Below are 19,055 nucleotides of genomic sequence, written 5' to 3'. Positions count from 1 at the left end.
GTAGCAGAGGTGGGGCCCTAGTGTACATAATTTCAAAGAAGTTAATCCTAGAGTATAGGGAGAATTCCAACTCCCAAAACAGAGCAAAGGGAAAGATGTACACCCAGTCCCTGCCAGTCATGAGGGTTAATTTAGTTAAGGTCTCCTTTAAGGTACGATTCATTTTCTCTACATGACCTGAACTTTGGGGTCAGTAAGCACAATGGAGTTTCCAATTTGTCCCCACAGCCCCGACTGACTTTTGGGTTACCTGAGAGACAAAAGCAGATCCACTATCTGACTCCAGGCAGCCCATACCTCGGGATGACGTCTTCTAACAGCTTCTTGGCCACCACCAAGGAGGTCTCTTATTTGTTGGGATAGGCATTTGTCCATCCCAAAAGAATAAACCAACACCAGCGAGTATCTGTACCCATACAACCCAGGCTTGGTGTCTGTGAAGTCAATCTCCCAGTTTACTCCAGGTCGAGTTCCTCTCTCCCTGGACCTTGATCCGGAGGTCCCTTCATGTTTGTTGTTGACTACAAAGCAGGTAGGGTACAGGGCCATGGTTTCCTCTGTTTCTGGCTTTAAGTCAAAGACTTTAAGGTGCACTCTGTGGAGTAGGTCCTCAAGCTTTCTTTCCCTCGGTGGGTGCTCTGGTGCATCTACTGGGTTAACTGTCAGCGAAATCTGAAGGGAGGCTAATTCTCCCATCGGGGTCCTTTTCTTTATAGGTTGCCAAGAAGGCTTGGATCCTCTGTAATTCCTTGTTGGTGTAAGTAGAGACCTCAGACGATGTGTGTGCCACCATCTGGGGCAGCTGGGCCATTAGGGTAGTGGTGACCTGGAGTGCTGCCTCCTGGGTTGTCAGATGGGCCCAGTTGTTTCCTCTAGGGATGGCACCATCTTCCTTTTGGTGTCTAGGGCAGTGTATGACTGCTACTTTCTTAGGAAGCCACACTTCTTGCTTCTTATTTTAGACAGTTTTTTTTCTTCTGAGGTGAGCAGGCCTCTTTCCTTGTAGATGTCTTCATGAACATGCCTGGCGCAAAGGCTTTACTGGCTCTCCAGGTAGATATTCCAGAGTCTCTTTTCTTGACCTAGCAGTAGGGCCTTAGTCAGAGCTATTAATTCAGCTTTCTGGGCGGACATCCCTGAAGGTAGAGCTTTTGCCTATTTGGCTCTATCCTCGGTGGTTACTGTAACCCCTGCATGTCACGGACCCCATCTTTGACAAAGCTGCTGCCTTCTGTGTACCATGTTAATTCTGCTTTTTAAGGAATTAACTGTCCTTACAGTCCAGTCTTGTCTCTGTAGGTGACTCAGAATCTCTTAGCAGTCATGTAAAGGACCATCCTGGTCCAAGTCAGGGAGTAGGATTGCTGGGTTAAGGGTACTGGGTGGTGATAAACTTAATTTAGGGAGGGTTCAGGAGCAGAGCTGGGAATAGGTCAGCCAGCTGTCAGGTGGATGCTTGAGGACCCTTCAACAGCACAGGGGGCAATCATCTCAAGGGTCTGGCTTAGACTTAGCTTGTCTGAGTCTTTGACCAGCAAGGTAGTGGCCACTATTATCCAGAGGCATGGGGACCATCCAGTCCCCACTGGGTCCAGTCATTTTGACAAATGGGCCCCTGTCTTTCCCAGCACCTGAGAGACTAGGCAAAGTCCCCTTTTGCTATTCCTTACTTTTCGTTGATGTATGAGTGGAATGGCTTGGTGACATCTGGCAAGGCCAGTGCAGGAGCCTCTAATAAGACAGCTTTGACTTTCCAAATGCCTCCTCCATTTGCTCAGTCCATTCCAGTGGAGCTTTTACTCCATGGTCATCTCATACAGAGTGTGGGCAAGTTCAACAACCCCAGGGATCCAGAGCCTACAAAATGTGACCGACCTCAGGAGTTCCCTTACTTACTGGTGATTGGTGGGTCAGGGGATCCTTTGAATTGCCTCTTTTCTTGCTTTTGACAGCCACCTCCCCATCCCTCTTGAGTACGTATCTTAGGTAACTGTTACCGAGAGTTGGCAGAGCTGAGCTTTCTTGGTTGATGCTCATTACCCGAGTCTTCCCAATGTTTTGGAGCGTTCCTTTCTGACAGCTTTACAGGCCGCCATGGTGTTGGCAGCAATTAGGAAGTCGTCTGCGTACTGCTTCAAACTGACATTTGGGTGGGCTTGCTGTACTCACCCAAATCCTCATGGAGAGCCTTGTTGAAGATGGTAGGGGAGCTTTTGAACAGTTGGGGAAGCTGTGTCCAGATGAGCAGAACATTGTAGCCTTTATCTGGGCCACTCAAAGGAAAACAGGGCTGGCTGTTGGCTGCCAGTGGTAAGCTGAAAAGCGTGTCCTTAAGATCCAGGGTGGTAGAGCATACCTGTTCAGGGGCAGGGTGCTGAGCAGGGTGTGCAGGTTGAGAACAGTAGGATGGATATCCCCAACCTGTTTGTTTACCTCTCGGAGGCCCTGTGCTGGCCTACAGTCAGTAGAGCTGGGCTTCTTAGCCAGTAGCAGGGCTGTGTTCAAGGCCAACTGGGAAGGAATGAGGATGCCTAAGTCCATTAAGCACCTGGTGTGGGGGACAACCCAGCTTGGCTTCCCTGGACACTGGGCATTGTTTGATGGGGGCTGACATTGCATTGACTTTCAGCTGAACTAGCTTAGGGGATCGGTTCTTGGCCAGTCCAGATTCCCCTGTTTCTGCCCAGGCTTCTGGGATCTCTTGGATCCAACATTGCAGCAGGCTCCCATGCTTCCCTTCCTTCCCCAGAGTTGGGGGTGTGTGTATGTGTGTCTGTGAATAGTTTATATTCATCTACCAAGGCCATTTGAGGACATGTATGGCTTTTCCTTCCCAATGAGTCACAGAGACCCTGGTTGGACTGAAGTGGATATGGGCTCCCACTTTAGTCAGTAAGTCTCTTCCCAGCAAGGGGTACAGGCACTCAGGGATGACCACGAAAGAGTGGAATACCCATCCCTTTCTGAAATGGACCAGTCTTCAGATAGTTTGTGGGCATTGGTCCATCCCCATTGACCCTATGAACCAGGCCTGTCTTTGAGATAATGGCCTCAGAGGTTGTTTTAGGACGGAATGTTATGCCCCTGTGTCTACTAGAAACTTGATGGACTTCCCTTCCACTTTTAAGGTTACTCAAGGCTTGAGGAGAGGTGTCAAGCCCTTTCTCCCCTAATTGTTCATTTCCTTTAGCTCCAGCGTCTTTGCTTCTGTGGGGGTTTTCTGCTCAGGGCATTCACTTTTCTCATAGGAAGCCCTACTTTCTTTCAATAAGCATGCTGATCTTTCTGTAATCCTGACCTTGGTGAAGGTTTGGCACTGCCTGATTGGCAAAGGCCATATTTACTGCCAAATGGTTTTCCTTGGCCTCTGGGTTTAAGGGTGTGCAAGTTCGGTAACTTTCTAGCAGCCTTTTCGGGAAGGCCCCTGGTGATTCATCCTGTTCCTGCCGTACCTGGCTCACTTTGAACAAATTTGTGGGCCACCTCGCAGCTGCCCAGAGCCCCCTCCCCTTTCCCATTAAAGTCTGGAGGAAGACCTTTAATCTCTCCCTATCTGCAGCTTTGTTGAAGTCTCAATCAGGCCAGGCCAAGGGGAACTCCTCTTGATATGGTGGGGTTTGCAGTTGTCCTGTCTGGGCCCAGAACCAATTTCCAGGCTCGGTCAGGATCCTCTCTCCTCTTCAGTGGTGAAAAGGATCTGGAGTATTGGTAACAATCATCCCAAGTAAACTGATGGGTGAAAAAGAACAGAGTCTAACAATCAATAAGTTTTGCAGGCTTTTCAGAGGATTTGGGATTTTGTAACTTCCAATTGTAGAGGTCACACGTGGGGAAAGGCCAGTGAACAAACTGCTGCCTTTCCAGTGCATGAGGGGGGGAAGGGAGGGTGTGCACAGAGAAATGTAGTAGTCACCTCGAGGCTGTTCCTTAGTGTGTGGTGGACTTACCATTTCCCCCACAGCTTCTCTTGCTTTCCACCACAACCCCCTGCCTCTTCCCTCCTGGCCTAGATTTCCACACACAGCAGTTTCCTGATGGTGAAAAAGGAGTAAAGGGTGGAGAGAGAACTTCCTTTTCAATCTCCTGAGGGGGTCAGGATGGGAGAGAGGGGAACTGATGGCCTAGCCCTCTCTCCTTTTCTCCCTTTTCTCTGCAATGATAGCCCCCATGGGGAGGAAGGGAGGGTTTAAACCAGGCAGGAGGCTCTTACACCAGGGTCTGCCAGGTGGTTATGTCGGCAACCTGATCCCAGTGGCCTGGCTTTCCATAGACAACATCCTTAACCCTGTAGATGGCGGGGTGGTTGTAGGTTCCTTCTTCTGGGCATCTCACATTGAAGGTGGGCCAGTTGTTTCAGTAAAAGACATCTTTTTCCTTTCCACATAAAGTCCTTGTCTGGTGCTAATTTACAGACCTCTTTGAAATGATATAGCACAAGACTCAAGGGGGTGGAACTGGTTTGGCCCATTTCTAGAATCAAGACAGTTACAACCAGAGACACGAAAGGACAGTACAAACAGAAGTGTATCAGTACAGTGTGACAAAAAGAACCAAAATTTGGACTGAAGGCCTGTCCTACAAGTAGGTTCTGTATGGCAGGAGTGAACTATGTTCTGTCAGAACTGCCAGTGGGATTGAGGATGAAGTTCCTTTCAGTCAGGGCCTCCAAGTCCCCTTCAGGTAGGCCAGAAACGTCTCTCGACTTACTTGGCATGGGTTCCATTAATGCATCCGCCTAAATCACCCGGGCCTCCAGAAATTGTCTTAAGTCATTCACAGGCTCAGATTGTCTAGGCATACAGGGGCACAGGCAACACAGGGACAGGGCATTCACAGACTAGTGCTCAAACACTCAGTGTGACGAGGGTCTCAGGCACTTCCCAGCCAATGCAAAAAAAAAAAAGATTAAGTCTGAAAACGCCTCACAGAGACCACCACTCACATATGTAATTGACAAGGGAGTTTTTATTTTACGAAAGGAAAAAGCTTGCATGCAGGGGTCAGCCACTTACAAAAATGGTGACAGTGACAGACAAAGGTATGCAGGCCTTTTTATAGGGAATGAGGGAAATTTTAGCTATGGTTCAGTAATCTAAAACTTCATTGGTGGGTTCTGGGGATGCTACATGGGTCGGTTTCTGATTGGCTTGTGTCTAGGTAGTCAGTGGACTGCATTCCTGTGTCATGAACGTTTAACCACATGATGAGATGCTCAAACCATATAAGGCTGTCCAACACGGAAGGCCAATCCTGAGATGAGACATTTCCTCATCCTTGTGGGTATCTCCAGCCTGTTCTTTGGATGAATGATTTCATGGCTTTGTTCCTGGAATTTATGTTCTGTTCTTATGGCCCAGTTCTTGGGACTGATGACTTGGAGAGGGGGCATCTTGGGGGCATAGGGTTTATGGTCAATTCCTAGAGCTGGTGACTTGGGGGGTTATGGTCAGTTCCTGGAGCTGGTGACTTGGGGGGTTATGGTCAGTTCCTGGAAGGGATGACTTTTCCTTTTGGAGTCAGGCCTGAACCTAGAGTCTGTGTCGGCCTCTCGTTTTCATTTCACCATTTCAGTGGCATTCTAACTGTGTATGTGAAGATATATAGTCCACACCTATAGTCCCAGCACTCAGGAAGCACACTAGCAGATAGAGCAATGTGAGTGTGAGGCTATCCTGGTCTATCTACATAGCAAGTTCCAAGCCAGTCAGAGATATCAGCTATGCTATGAGACATTGTCTCAAAAACTAATAATGAAAAAGTGTGTGTGTGTGTGTGTGTGTGTGTGTGCATGTACGTGTGTGTGCATGTGTGTGTTGTCATCTGCAGTAGAAGAGTTTGTCTGAATCTCTCATCTGCTGTGCCAGAAGCAGGCTTATGCTCTCATCAGTGTATCACTGTGGCGTGTGTAGTTTGAGATGTTCCTGTAGTGGCTCTGCTTAGCCAGCATAGTGCAGCGGGTAGCATATTTACCCCCCCCCCCCACGAATAACTGGACTTTGTTTTTGTCTTAATTTTCAGTGAGTTTGTCAAAGATGAAAGGGATTTTATCAACTGTGGATACTTGTGAGAGCTCCTTCACACCTCTAGTGGTCATAGAGCTCGCCCAGGATGTCAAAGAAGAAACCAAAGAATGGCTCAAAAGCAGAATCATTTCCCCAAAGAAAGATGGAGGTTAGTGAAAATGTACTCTACCAGCCTGGTCATGATAGTGGCTGGCTGATCTGTGTCTGCAAACATGTTTTACATGCTATCTCTGGGCTCTGTATGACCTGTCGGAGGTTGAAAAGAGACTTTCCAATCAACACTAGACCATGAGCCCTGTAAGTGGCTTTCCACATGTTTCTAAAGGCCATGCCTAACACAGTGTCCAGAGGGAGCTTGGCACATGATAGGAGCATCATAAATACATCTCCTGTGAGTCAACAGGACCTGCTGGGTTGTTATGATGCTATGGAAGGGATATATCTGATCTCTGCATGTGAACACTGTCCAGGTGGGGAAAACAAACAGTAATTTCTAGACACTGAGTGACAATCCAGTTAGCCGATGAACTGTCAGAGCAGTGCGTAGTATACATGTGTGAAGTTTACAGTACACACATGTGAAGTATGCAGTACACACATGTAAAGTGTGCAGTACACACATGTGGGATGTGCTGTAGACACATATGAAGTGTGAAGTTACACATGTGAGATGTACAGTGCACACATGTGAAGTATGCAGTATACATGTGAGGTATGCAGTACACACATGTGAGGTATGCAGTACACACGTAAAGTGTGCAGTACACACATGTGGGATGTGCTGTAGATACATATGAAGTGTGAAGTACACATGTGAGATGTACAGTGCACATATGTGAAGTATGCAGTATACATGTGAGGTATGCAGTACACACATGTGAACCACAATTATGCCTGCTATAATACAGGAAGGGGTTAGGGTTTAGTGGAATGCTGGAGATAATGGCAAACACTGGCTCAGTCCTCTGTTGAAGAGCAGTGGGAGCTTGAGCCAGTAACAAAGCTGAGGGCTTTGGATGAGCAGATGGCCCCTAGAATACACAGGGTCACTAGCCATGCCAGCCGAGGTCTGAAGTCAGTGATGGTCACTGTAGAATGATGCCTTAAGAATACATTTTTGGGGTTTGGGGATTTAGCTCAGTGGTAGAGCGCTTGCCTAGCAAGCCCAAGGCCCTGGGTTCAGTCCTCAGCTCCAAAAAAAAAAAAAAAAAAAAAAAAAAACAATTTTGGATAAAAGTAGAAATAAAATGTTTTTAAAAGTAACTGAACCAAAGGGAAAGAGGACTTGCTGGCAGGAATCTGAGATATTTTCAGTTGGACTGGAGCCTCTTCACACTTCTGTGATTTAAGAGTGACTGCCATGAGCCCTCAGCTTCTTTTACTCTGATCCTGTGTCTTTAGGGACACTAGGGAGGGGAAAGGGACAATTGCACTGCCCCACTTGGGCAGTTGTAGCAGAGAGCACTTTGGACCCCAGGGAAAGGATATGTACTTATTAGACCACTTTTGATTTTATTGTCTCTCACCTTCTGTTAAAACCATGGTGAACAAAACAAAACAAATAAGAAAAACACCAACCAACCAACCAAGACAAAAAAAAAAAAAGCCAAACAGAAGGACCATTTTTAAAAATACAAAATCTTGTAGGATCTGAGATGGCTGAGAAGCAGGCTGGCACACTAGAGACCCCAGAAGGAGAGGACGGTGGGGCTTGCGAGGACGGTGGGGCTTGCGAGGACGGTGGGGCTCGGAGGACCTGCAGGTCCTGCACAGCAGCCACAGGAGCCACCACCCAGGAGCTCACTCTCGCTTCATAGAGAGCCCATGGGGAGGAAGACACCCTTCTCCTCTCCCAGCCCCAGCCTCACATCTGATTCACTTTCCAAAGTGTAAGAGCAAGGCTTCCCACAATCCAGGAGACATTGACTTTCTCAGGAGCATCCATTCAGGACGAAAGAACGAGTCAGAGAAACCAGGCGATTGTCCAGGAAGCGACCTTTTGAGGCCTCTGTCCATTAAAGGACATGTGGATGAGCCCACCTCAGCTCTCAGGATGTCAGTCCCTTGGGGGCCCTTTCTTAAACAAGAGCCAACAGAAGGAAGACTGCCATGTGTCTAGCACAAGGGAGACAGTGAACCAGTGAAGAGGAGGCAGAGAAGCCACCACAAGTGAAGACTGTGTTGGAAGACAGTCCTGTGGGAAAAGCAGTCTTGGTGGCAAGGCCTCCAAGAACAGAGAGCAAAGCTGGAGGGTGAGGAGAGAACAGCCCAGAGGCACACACCAATGAGAGGGCAGGAAAAAGGAGAATCAGCAAGCAGACTCTCAGGACCCATTCCAGCTTGCAGGGAAAGGACGTACCCTGTGACCAGCTGCACCAGTGAAAGAAAGTTCCAGAACCCTAGGGATTAAGCGCAACAGACCTTCCAGGAAAAAGAAAACAAAGCTAGGTCCAGTACAAAGGATCAGACATCACAGAAGCATCCAATGAAGCAGTGGGATCCTCTCTGTTTCTGAAGGAAAGGCTGTCGTCTGGAATTCTGGACATACCTAGCCAGCAGTGGAAAGGGCAGAACTACAGAAAGGCTCACTAGTAAAACTATGGACGTCAGTGTGTCAGAGGGAGACTTAGCCAGTGCACAGAGAATAGAACTGTTAAGTGTAGACTAGGCAATGGTAAGAGAAACTTCAGTGAATGAAAGCATGTGACAAGAATCAGCTGCCAGGCGGTACTTTTTAAAACACGGTGTTGGCATCATGTCCTCCTGGAAGTTACACCAAGTCTCTTCCTCACACTCAGAGGGTCAACTTTGGTTTTCTATGCAAAAGATAGAGCTGGGACTTGAATGCATAAGAGGTGTACTGGGAAAGGACACACACAGCCTAGCAGAATTTGTGGGAAGCTGCAGCCAGGTGAAGACGTACAAGCTTGTGCAAGGAGCAGCCTTGAACACAGCCCAACTCTACAAGAAGAATCAGGCAGAGGAACCTGCCTTACTCTCCACCTCCAACTCTGTGGAGAGTTGCTGCTGTGGCGCTGTGGAGATGGTCAGTGAGGGCTGTGGAGATGGTCAGTGAGGGCTGTGGAGATGGGTCAGTGGGGGGTGGGGAGATGAGTCAATGAGGGCTGTGGAGATGGGTCAGTGAGGGCTGTGGAGATGGGTCAGTGGGGGGTGGGGAGAAGAGTCAGTGAGGGGTGGGGAGATGGGCAGTGAGGGCTGTGGAGATGGGTCAGTGAGGGGTGGGGAGATGGGTCAGTGAGGGGTGGGGAGATGAGTCAATGAGGGGTGGGGAGATGGGCAGTGAGGGGTGGGGAGATGGGCAGTGAGGGCTGTGGAGATGGGTCAGTGAGGGGTAGGGAGATGAGTCAGTGGGGGGTGGGGAGATGGGTCATTGGGGGTGGGGAGATGGGTCAGTGAGGGGTGGGGAGATGGGTCATTGGGGGTGGGGAGATGGGTCAGTGAGGGGTGGGGAGATGGGTCATTGGGGGTGGGGAGATGGGTCAGTGAGGGGTGGGGAGATGGGTCATTGGGGGTGGGGAGATGGGTCAGTGAGGGGTGGGGAGATGGTCATTGGGGGTGGGGAGATGGTCATTGGGGGTGGGGAGATGGTCAGTGTGGGGGGAGATGGTCAGTTGGGGGGGAGATGGTCAGTGGGGGTGGGGAGATGGTCATTATTGGGGGGCAGGGAGATGGTCAGTGGGGCGGAGATGGTCAGTGGGGGTGGGGAGATGGTCATTGGGGGTGGGGAGATGGTCATTGGGGGTGGGGAGATGGTCAGTGTGGGGGGAGATGGTCAGTGGGGGGAGATGGTCAGTGGGGGTGGGGAGATGGTCATTATTGGGGGGCAGGGAGATGGTCAGTGGGGCGGAGATGGTCAGTGGGGGTGGGGAGATGGTCATTGGGGGTGGGGAGATGGTCATTGGGGGTGGGGAGATGGTCAGTGTGGGGGGAGATGGTCAGTGGGGGGGGAGATGGTCAGTGGGGGTGGGGAGATAGTCATTATTGGGGGGCAGGAAGATGGTCAGTGAGGGGGAGATGGTCAGTGGGGGGGAAATGGTCAGTGGGGGTGGGGAGATAGTCATTATTGGGGGGCAGGGAGATAGGTCAGTGGTGGGGGAAGGATCAGTGTGGGGGATGGGTCAGTGGGAGAGGGAAGTGATTGTCATGTAAAGAGGAATTATATCTCTAGTACCCTCATTAAAAAGCTAAGCACATTGGTATTCGTCTGTAATCCCATAACAGGGAATATAAATACTGGATGGTGCTGGAAGCTGCTGGCCAGCCAACCTAGCTAAATTGGTGAGTTACAGGTTCAATGAGAGGCCATGTCTCAGAAAATGAGAACAACTGAGGAAGACAGTGGGCATCAACATGTACACATGTATGTGATCCACATGTGCACATATCCACACATACACACACACAAGAATTCTATTTCCAACTTCCTTATATTTCTTTTTACTTGGATCATAGACTTAAATTGTTTATACTAATATAAACATTATATTTTTATAGATTTTGTTTTTCTGAGAGTTTGTGTCTGTTTTGTTCTATACTGCACAATCTTGTATTTGACAGGTGCCCAGCTGTTGTTTAGACCACTGCTAAATAAGTATGAGAAAGAAACTCTAGAAAACCAGAATTTATACCTTGTTGGTGCCTCGAACATCCGACTGTTGCTGGGGGCAGAAGCAGTAGGCCTGGTGAAGGAATGTACAGATGGCGCCATGCGGGCCTTCACCTACAGAACCCGCCACAACTTTAAAGGTTTCCACGGTAAGCAGCAGAATTTTTTCCAACCCAAATGTGTTTGCTGGAGAGCAGTGTTTGATTCCTAGGTCAGGTGCTGCATAGCACCAAATAGTTAATATCTAGGCTTTGTGGGCCTTCGCCCTACTTAATTACTCAGTTCTGCCATTTGAGGCACAGCAGTAGCCCTTGACCACAAGTAAATGAATGGCCAGGCAGTGCAGGGTCCTGGGGCCATGACATGGCCCTCCCTGGAGTAGATGAACACAGTGTAGAAGGTCCTGGGGCCGTAACATGGCCCTCCCTGGAGTAGATGAACACAGTGTACAGGGTCCTGGGGCCGTAACATGGCCCTCCCTGGAGTAGATGAACACAGAGTGAGCCTTATTTACGTTATTCTAATTTCAGTAATGAATGTTCTCAATAGCAAACATAGGAGTTGAGTATCTTGGAACCTCACTTCCTGAGTTTTCTGGCTCCTTCTGATGTGGTGTGATGGTGGGTGTGTCCTGGAATTCACCGGCATCTCGAGAGAGAGTTCTGGAGAGAATTGGCCTTGGACTCTCTGAAGGAAGGCGTCTCAAGCACACTGGCTCCTGGTAGAATTTTGGAGTTAAGATATGGAAGTAGGCCTCTTGGTACTAACTTACTGTAGGATGTTCCCTTCAGTGACATGGTGATCATTTTCCTCAATAAAAAGATGTCTGTCAGAGCTGCTGTTTTCTTGCAGACTATTCTTCAGGATACTTGGTTCCCATGGGTAGTGAGGCCATGGGACAGTTTGGAGGGCTTTCCCTTCTAAGTCAGCCTTCCCAAAAGGTTAGAAGCATTGGCGCAGCGCAAGGGTATGCGAGCTCACACAACATCACCCTACCATCTTACCTCCCCATTAAAAACATCCTACAGTGAAGGAGTACAGCTCTGGTCTCTGGCTCTATGTAAAGCTGGGACAGTGTGTGCTGATGGACGACTGGGGCCAGAGAAGAATAGAAGCGACTGAAGGCTGGGTTAGAATTCAGTGGGGTACCTCATCCTTGCCACCTGTTGATTTTCCAGGTTTGTACTTTGACCACTCCGTAGGTTGTTTCTGTTTATGGCATTTCTATAACCATAAGCATAAAAGCTAAGCATCACCAACTTCATATTGCTATGAAGAAAGTAGCCAGAAAGTCTTGTGTTTCAGGTAACAATGATGACTTCCTCACCATGGCTGAGTGTCAGTTCATTATCAAACACGAACTTGAGAATCTTAGAGCCAGAGACGAGAAGATGATCCCCGGCTACCCGCAGGCCAAATTGTACCCCGGGAAGTCACTGAGTAAGTCACTGTCGGCTTGCGTCTCTGAGCCCACTCTCAACACTCCTTATTGCCCAGGAATCTGGATTGCTCAGCAAGTTCACACCCCTGGAGTGCTGTGCCTTTAGGTCGCGTGCTCTGTCCGTTTTGGAGTCATTGGGTCCTTGTAGCATCCAGTCAGCTTGAAGTTGAGTGTAAACCTAGGCTGACAGCAATGTTCACTTTATGACTGGACACACCCTGGTGAAACTCAGTGTGGGTAGGGCATGAAAGGGTAGGTGAGGCTTTGTCCCAGAGTCCTGCTCTTGTTCCCTTGGGCTCACCGAGTGACATCACAGAGTGACTGAGGACGTCTTAGCAGCAAGGGTAAGGTGGATAGGCCCTGTGTAACGGTACCTTGAGGCGGGCGATGGCTCCAGAGTGGAAGTGCACCAGTGTAAACAGCAGCAAGGCCTAAGCTCTGGTCTCCGCCTCCCAGGTCTGGGTCCCTGCATCTGGGTTTCTGTTCTTTTCACACACTCTCTCTTCCCAACATAGAGTTTCAGTATGTAGACCAAGTTGGCCTCTGCCTCACAAGAGCTGGGATTACAAGTGTGTGTCACCACACCCGGCCTGGTTTCAGTCTCCAGGCAGGAGGGCAGTGCTTCAAGAACCACTGACATTTCCTAGTTGCCACCCTATGTGCTTCGAAGCCTGTGTGCTCAAAGCAAGGTTCAGATGGAGGCTGCCCACTGTGTGCTGTTGAGCGCCTGCAGGCTCTCGGGGCCAGGTGGAGGCTGCCCCGTGCGTGTGCCCTTTGTGTGCCTTTGGGATCTTTGGATAGGGCAGTTTCTCACTGGCATTTGGACACTAGGCCTTTCACCTTTCGTCTGCGTGTGATAAAACTGTGTCAGGTGCTGGGTCTCTGCCTACCCGCTCCTTGGTCTCTGTTTCTGAACCCATGTGACTCTGTCTCCCAATCTGTCTGTGGGATGCAGATTTGCCTTGGTTTGATGGCATTTTTCCAAAATTTAATCTTTTTTGACCTTTTGTTTTAAATATTGCAGTACTTTCTTAGGATAAATTATCTTGACTTTTTTTTTTTTTTTAGGAACCTTCTCCCCATACACACCCTCAAAGTGAGCTGCAACAGTTGTCCTTGTGTCTTGCAAACTGTATTCTAGGTGTCTAGATCAATGGGGGCTTTTACTTTTATTATGGTATTAACACACCATGCTCAGGTGGTGGTGGCACACACCTTTAATCCCAGCACAGGAGCCAGAGGCAGAGGCAGAGGCAGGAGGATCTCTGTGAGTTCGAGTCCTGCCTGGTCTACAGAATGAGTTCAAGGACAGCCAAAGCTACACACAGAGAAGCCCTGTCTTGAAAGACAAGCAGTTTTTGTGTACACCATAAGGCAAGAAGACACTCCCTGGGGCAGTTTGCACATTTCGTCTTTGTTCTCCCTGGAGGAGGATCACAGCAGAAGGGAGACATAACTTCCAGCGTCTGAGTTTGAAGACTGGTTGAGGTCTTGTTGGACCTCCTTTCTGTCCCAGGCTGCAATCTCCCCAGCATTTCTCTCCTGAGAGGCATCGGTCCGGAGAGCACTTTGTCAAACAATGGGGACTGCACATAGATGCCTAACTGTTGTTGCAGGATGCTCTGCTCATCTGGCTTCTGAGTTAACTCCAGTGTGTTCCTTTCCTAGGCCACTTGTCCCACCGTGAGTCTGTCTTTATATCGATGGATATCTAATACATTTCCTCCATTGCTTCAGTCACAGAGAAAGTAGGAATGGCCTGGGGTGGCTGTCAGATCACAGGTGTGTGAGTCTTTGGGGACGGACACACCAAGCTGCTTCCTATGCTTGTTGTCTCCACGTCACACACTGTCTTTGCCCGAGGCCATCCTTATTAGGGTTAGAAAAGCACCCACTCTGCTGCTGGCTTAGACTGGATGTTTAAGAGCTTGTCAGACTCCACAGTGCCTGGCAGGTTGTGAGGCTCAGGCTCTGTGTCATCAGCGTGTGGACAATGGTGTTCTAGTGTGAGCCTGTTCTCGCCCCCTGCTGGTGGACTCTACCTATCTTACAACTCCTGATGAATACCACTTACTGCTTTTTTAAATGATAGGAATGTTTTATTTATTTTTATTGTGTTTCTGATGTTTATTTCTGTTCATCTTACAACTTAATTTTGCCATTTACTTTTAAAAATCGTTTGTATTTTTTTTTCTTGATCAGTCATAATCCTAGAGATTGTTAACTATGGGAATTCCGTCATGTGTCTGGCACTGTGCTGTCTGTAAGGTGTGCTGTGCACGTGCTTGCTCTCTGCCCTGTAGTTTTATTTTTAGCTGCATGAAGATTTTGGCAGGACTCCAGTGCAGCGCGTCTTTCACAGTTACGATCACTGTTTGTTCACTGCTTAGTGTTGGATAAGGTTGAACTCACTCCAGGCGCCTGCTTCTGTTTACCCTTTGCTTTTGGCACTGCTGAGGGTCATTGTAGCTGCATCCGGTGTTAGAATTTGTTTTACATGCAGCCCAATCTGCAGACTTTTTTCCCCTGTTGATGCCGTTCAGTTCTGTGACTCTGGTGGCCAAGGCCTGGGCTCCACACACACTAGGCACTCCTGTCCCACCCACTGTAATTTGGATGTGCGCTGTTTAGTCTGCCCTACTCTGAATTGGGCAGTGTGGGTTGGTGTTATACTTCATGTTGAAATTGCCTTTTTCTGTGCTTCAGACAGAACTTTTACCTCATGATATGTCTTATTCCTTTCCTCTTTTCAATGAAAAAGGCTAGGCAATGCCTACTTTAAAAATTTATTCAATCAAGTTTGACATGACATTAAAATACATCCAATAGTTTAATACAACATTTTCTTAATTTATTTGACTACCTGTTTGTATTTTTTTTTTTTTTGGTTCTTTTTTTCGGAGCTGGGGACCGAACCCAGGGCCTTGCGCTTCCTAGGTAAGCGCTCTACCACTGAGCTAAATCCCCAGCCCCTGTTTGTATTTTTTTTAATTAATTTTTAGTTGTACAGAAAATAGATGTTGTGATATTTTCATATGTGTATATTTCTGACTTCATGTTCCCTCCTCCATGACCTTCCGTTACCCCCTCCTCCTGGCCACTCCTCAACTGAAAACCTCTACCTTCTGCTTTCACATTAAATTTAGATTTGCATATGAGAAAAATATGAGGTATTTTGTCATTGTCCCCTGCCCCCTCCCATGACTTTGCTGTCCTCTCTCCATGTTAACCTCTCCCTACCCAATGCTTAGAGGATCTGAGGGCCATACTCTTGGAGGCTTTACCAAAGTGGCTACTACACATGATATGTTTCTCTGCAGTCCTCTGTAGACTGGATCATGCAGCCGACCTCAGTACTACCTTGGAGGCACAGGTGTAGTGCTGTGGGAACAAGTCCTGTGTGGAAATAGCTCTCCTTGTAGGGAGCAAGCTCTTAGTGCTTGGCCAACTTAGCTGTGCCCACCCATTTGGGAACCTCCAGTTCCCTGGACTTTTGGATGAAGGCTGCCCAACTCTGACAAACCCTACTGTTTTACATCATGCAACCTAAGCGCTGCCAACCACAGGAAAGACTAGACTGGTTTTTGTCAGTTCTTTTCTTGGGCATCATCCAGTCGCCATATAAGAATGATTTGCTGTTACTTGAGGAAACATTTTCACAACTGCCTTTGATGACTTGGTGGTATTGACTGTGTTCCATAGTTGTAGTGATGTGTGTGTGTGTGTGTGTGTGTGTGTGTGTGTGTGTGTGTGTGTGTGTGTTGGGGGCTCTTCTGCACCCTCTGGATCATTGACTGTCCTAGTGGATTGTGTATGTGTGGGCTTTTATGTACCCGCTGCAACATCGACAGTCCTAGGCTTATATACAAATTTTCCCACCTGCATTTCTGTCTTTCCCTCTTTGTAACTTTGTTGATTTGGAATTTGTAGTTATTTCATGCTTTCTCGCATTGCTGTTCTTTCTGTTCTCTCAGCTCCTATTAGCATTTTCATTTTGGAGAAGTGTTTGCTGGGATCTCTTCACTATGTCAGCTTTTCCTTGCATAATGCTCATAGCATTGAGACTTCCTGACACTGAGACTTCCTGACACCGTGACTTCCTGACACTGACACTGTGACTTCCTGACACTGTGACTTCCTGAGACTGAGACAGTGACTTCCTGACACTGTGACTTCCTGACACTGTGACTTCCTGACACTGTGACTTCCTGACACCGTGACTTCCTGACACTGTGACTTCCTGACACCGTGACTTCCTGACACTGTGACTTCCTGACACCGTGACTTCCTGACACTGTGACTTCCTGACACCGTGACTTCCTGACACTGTGACTTCCTGACACTGTGACTTCCTGACACCGTGACTTCCTGACACCGTGACTTCCTGACACTGTGACTTCCTGACACTGTGACTTCCTGAGACTGAGACAGTGACTTCCTGACACTGTGACTTCCTGACACTGTGACTTCCTGACACTGTGACTTCCTGACACCGTGACTTCCTGACACTGTGACTTCCTGACACCGTGACTTCCTGACACCGTGACTTCCTGACACTGTGACTTCCTGACACTGTGACTTCCTGAGACTGAGACAGTGACTTCCTGACACTGTGACTTCCTGACACTGTGACTTCCTGACACTGTGACTTCCTGACACCGTGACTTCCTGACACTGTGACTTCCTGACACTGTGACTTCCTGACACTGTGACTTCCTGAGACTGAGACAGTGACTTCCTGACACTGTGACTTCCTGACACTGTGACTTCCTGACACTGTGACTTCCTGACACTGAGACTTCCTGACACTGTGACTTCCTGACACTGTGACTTCCTGAGACTGAGACAGTGACTTCCTGACACTGTGACTTCCTGACACTGTGACTTCCTGACACTGTGACTTCCTGACACTGAGACTTCCTGACACTGTGACTTCCTGACACTGAGACTTCCTGACACTGTGACTTCCTGACACTGAGACTTCCTGACACTGAGACTTCCTGAGACTGAGACAGTGACTCCTGACACAGTGACTTCCTGACACTGTGACTTCCTGACACTGAGACTTCCTGAGACTGAGACAGTGACTCCTGACACAGTGACTTCCTGACACTGTGACTTCCTGACACTGTGACTTCCTGACACTGTGACTTCCTGACACAGTGACTCCTGACACTGTGACTTCCTGACACTGTGACTTCCTGACACTGAGACTTCCTGACACTGAGACTTCCTGAGACTGAGACAGTGACTCCTGACACTGTGACTTCCTGACACTGACTTCCTGCTATTGTCTGCTAGTTTTTTGCTTTGATTTCTCAGTCCTCTCAGTTTCCTCATCACATACCTTTATCTTTTTTTGTGATTAGTACTTATTATTGTTTTTTGTGTTGTGTTTTTGAGTCAGGAGCTCAGTCTATAGCCCAGGCTGCACTCAGATTTGCAGCAATCCTCTGACTTGAGCCTCCCCAATGCTGAGATGACAAGTATGAGTTAATTTAAGATGAAGCTCTGTCTTCCCCAGGTTGGCAGTTTTGGAGGAATAGGGCATGGGAGGAAGAGGCAGTGATAGTGAGAGGCTTAGGCTTTGTCCTGCAGTGAATCCCCTGGGGGCAGTGCTCTGTAGGGAGTTTCTAGGGAGTGCTGTTCTTGCAGGGCTTGGCCCTGACTCAGCACCAAAGCTGATGGCCTTGCTCCTGGTAGTAGCTAGCAAGGCGCTACAGATGTGCACCAAATCCTGGAGGCTCATCCATGTCCCCCCTGCGTCCCAGGAACTCTGGAGCAAGGCCACGGACTGCCTGCTCTGCCTGAGTTCATAGACGTTTTACCCTCTGTTGACCTTAAAGGCTTTGTTTCATGCTTTGTGTCTTACATTTGTAAATTTTTGTTTTGTAAACCTTATTTTTAATGTTTCTGGATTGGTTTTGATATTGTTTTTAATTTTGTCTCATGAACAAGTAAGTGTTGTTGTCTCTGGTATTCTAGGTAACTAAGCTTCCCACATTCTGTATCAACAGAATGTTGATTGATGCATTTCCAAAAGGGTACACATAGTCTTCCTCATTCACTTGGCTGAGGCATGTTCCAGATACTTCTAGGTGGTGTTCCAGTACAGTATAGTACAGACACCCCTGTGTAGCACAAAAGCAAGGTCCTGGAGCTGCTGGAAGCCCCCCCACTCTCTGTTCCTCTGTACCAATCAGCCAACCAGGTAGACTTGACCAGGTTTACCTGGAGTTTCCACGCTTTCTCTGGTAGGGCTCACCGGGAGAATGCTGTACCCCAAGCCCAGCCTAGCTTCCTGTTTGTCAGTGTCATCACAGCCCCTTTTACGCAGCATGAGTTCTCACTAGAGCCGAGAGATGGTACTATGCCTGGATTCTCCAGGACTGTGATGTGAAGAAACCTTGTTTCTTATAAAGTTAACCCAGCTCAGGTCCTCTGTTACAGTAACAAAAGAGCAGGTAGCATGTGCTCTAACACATCTGCTGTCTTTACCATTACAAGGCTGCCAAGGCTGTGCTTTAGAAGGCAGCAGCATCTTCTTTAGGACGTCCTCTGTGTGCGGATACACAAGGTGGAGAGGGGAGTCTGTCCTAGAACCCCAAGTACCACAACCAGGAATGCATGCAAGGATATTCAACCACTGAAATATGTGTGCATTAGATTATACATGGCACACACAAGCACACAAGCTCATGAACACTGTGTTTGGTCACATGGATTTGTTTGTAGTCTTCATGTTAAACAGGTTTGAAAACAAATGAGAAACACAGGAGACATAGATTCTGGGTGCAGCCCTCTTGCTGTTTGGATGGAAGTAGCCTGCTTACCATACATCAGCAGCCACAGGGAATGCGGGGCTGTGCTGACCATCCATTGCTGTGGAACCCTCCCTTCCTCAGCTTTCTACTGTCTGGTCAGATCCAGGAGGAGTGGCCAGCTGCCCATTGCACAGAGTCTG

General features: G+C 48.3%; 1 protein-coding gene across 7 annotated transcripts in view; it reads left to right on the top strand.

The window, feature by feature from the left end:
* Ano10 (anoctamin 10) overlaps positions 1–19,055 on the top strand; it is a 120,743-nt gene that overhangs the window by 16,414 nt on the left and 85,274 nt on the right. For 4 of the 7 annotated variants that reach the window (XM_087561619.1, NM_001447084.1, XM_087561618.1 and 1 more), the window contains 3 exons: positions 6,019–6,171; positions 10,602–10,799; positions 11,956–12,090. In XM_087561619.1, coding sequence (XP_087417745.1) covers positions 6,033–6,171; positions 10,602–10,799; positions 11,956–12,090 — 472 coding nt within the window. In that variant the 5' untranslated portion in view covers positions 6,019–6,032. The remainder of the gene's footprint in view (positions 1–6,018; positions 6,172–10,601; positions 10,800–11,955; positions 12,091–19,055) is intronic. The other 3 variants (XM_087561621.1, XM_087561620.1, NM_001447085.1) reach the window with 1 other exon arrangement.

Source organism: Rattus norvegicus, chromosome 8 (genome assembly GCF_021556685.1).
Source record: "Rattus norvegicus strain SHRSP/BbbUtx chromosome 8, alternate assembly SHRSP_T2T, whole genome shotgun sequence".
NCBI classification, from domain to species: Eukaryota; Metazoa; Chordata; class Mammalia; order Rodentia; family Muridae; genus Rattus; species Rattus norvegicus.
This window is presented reverse-complemented; position numbering and strand designations above follow the sequence as displayed.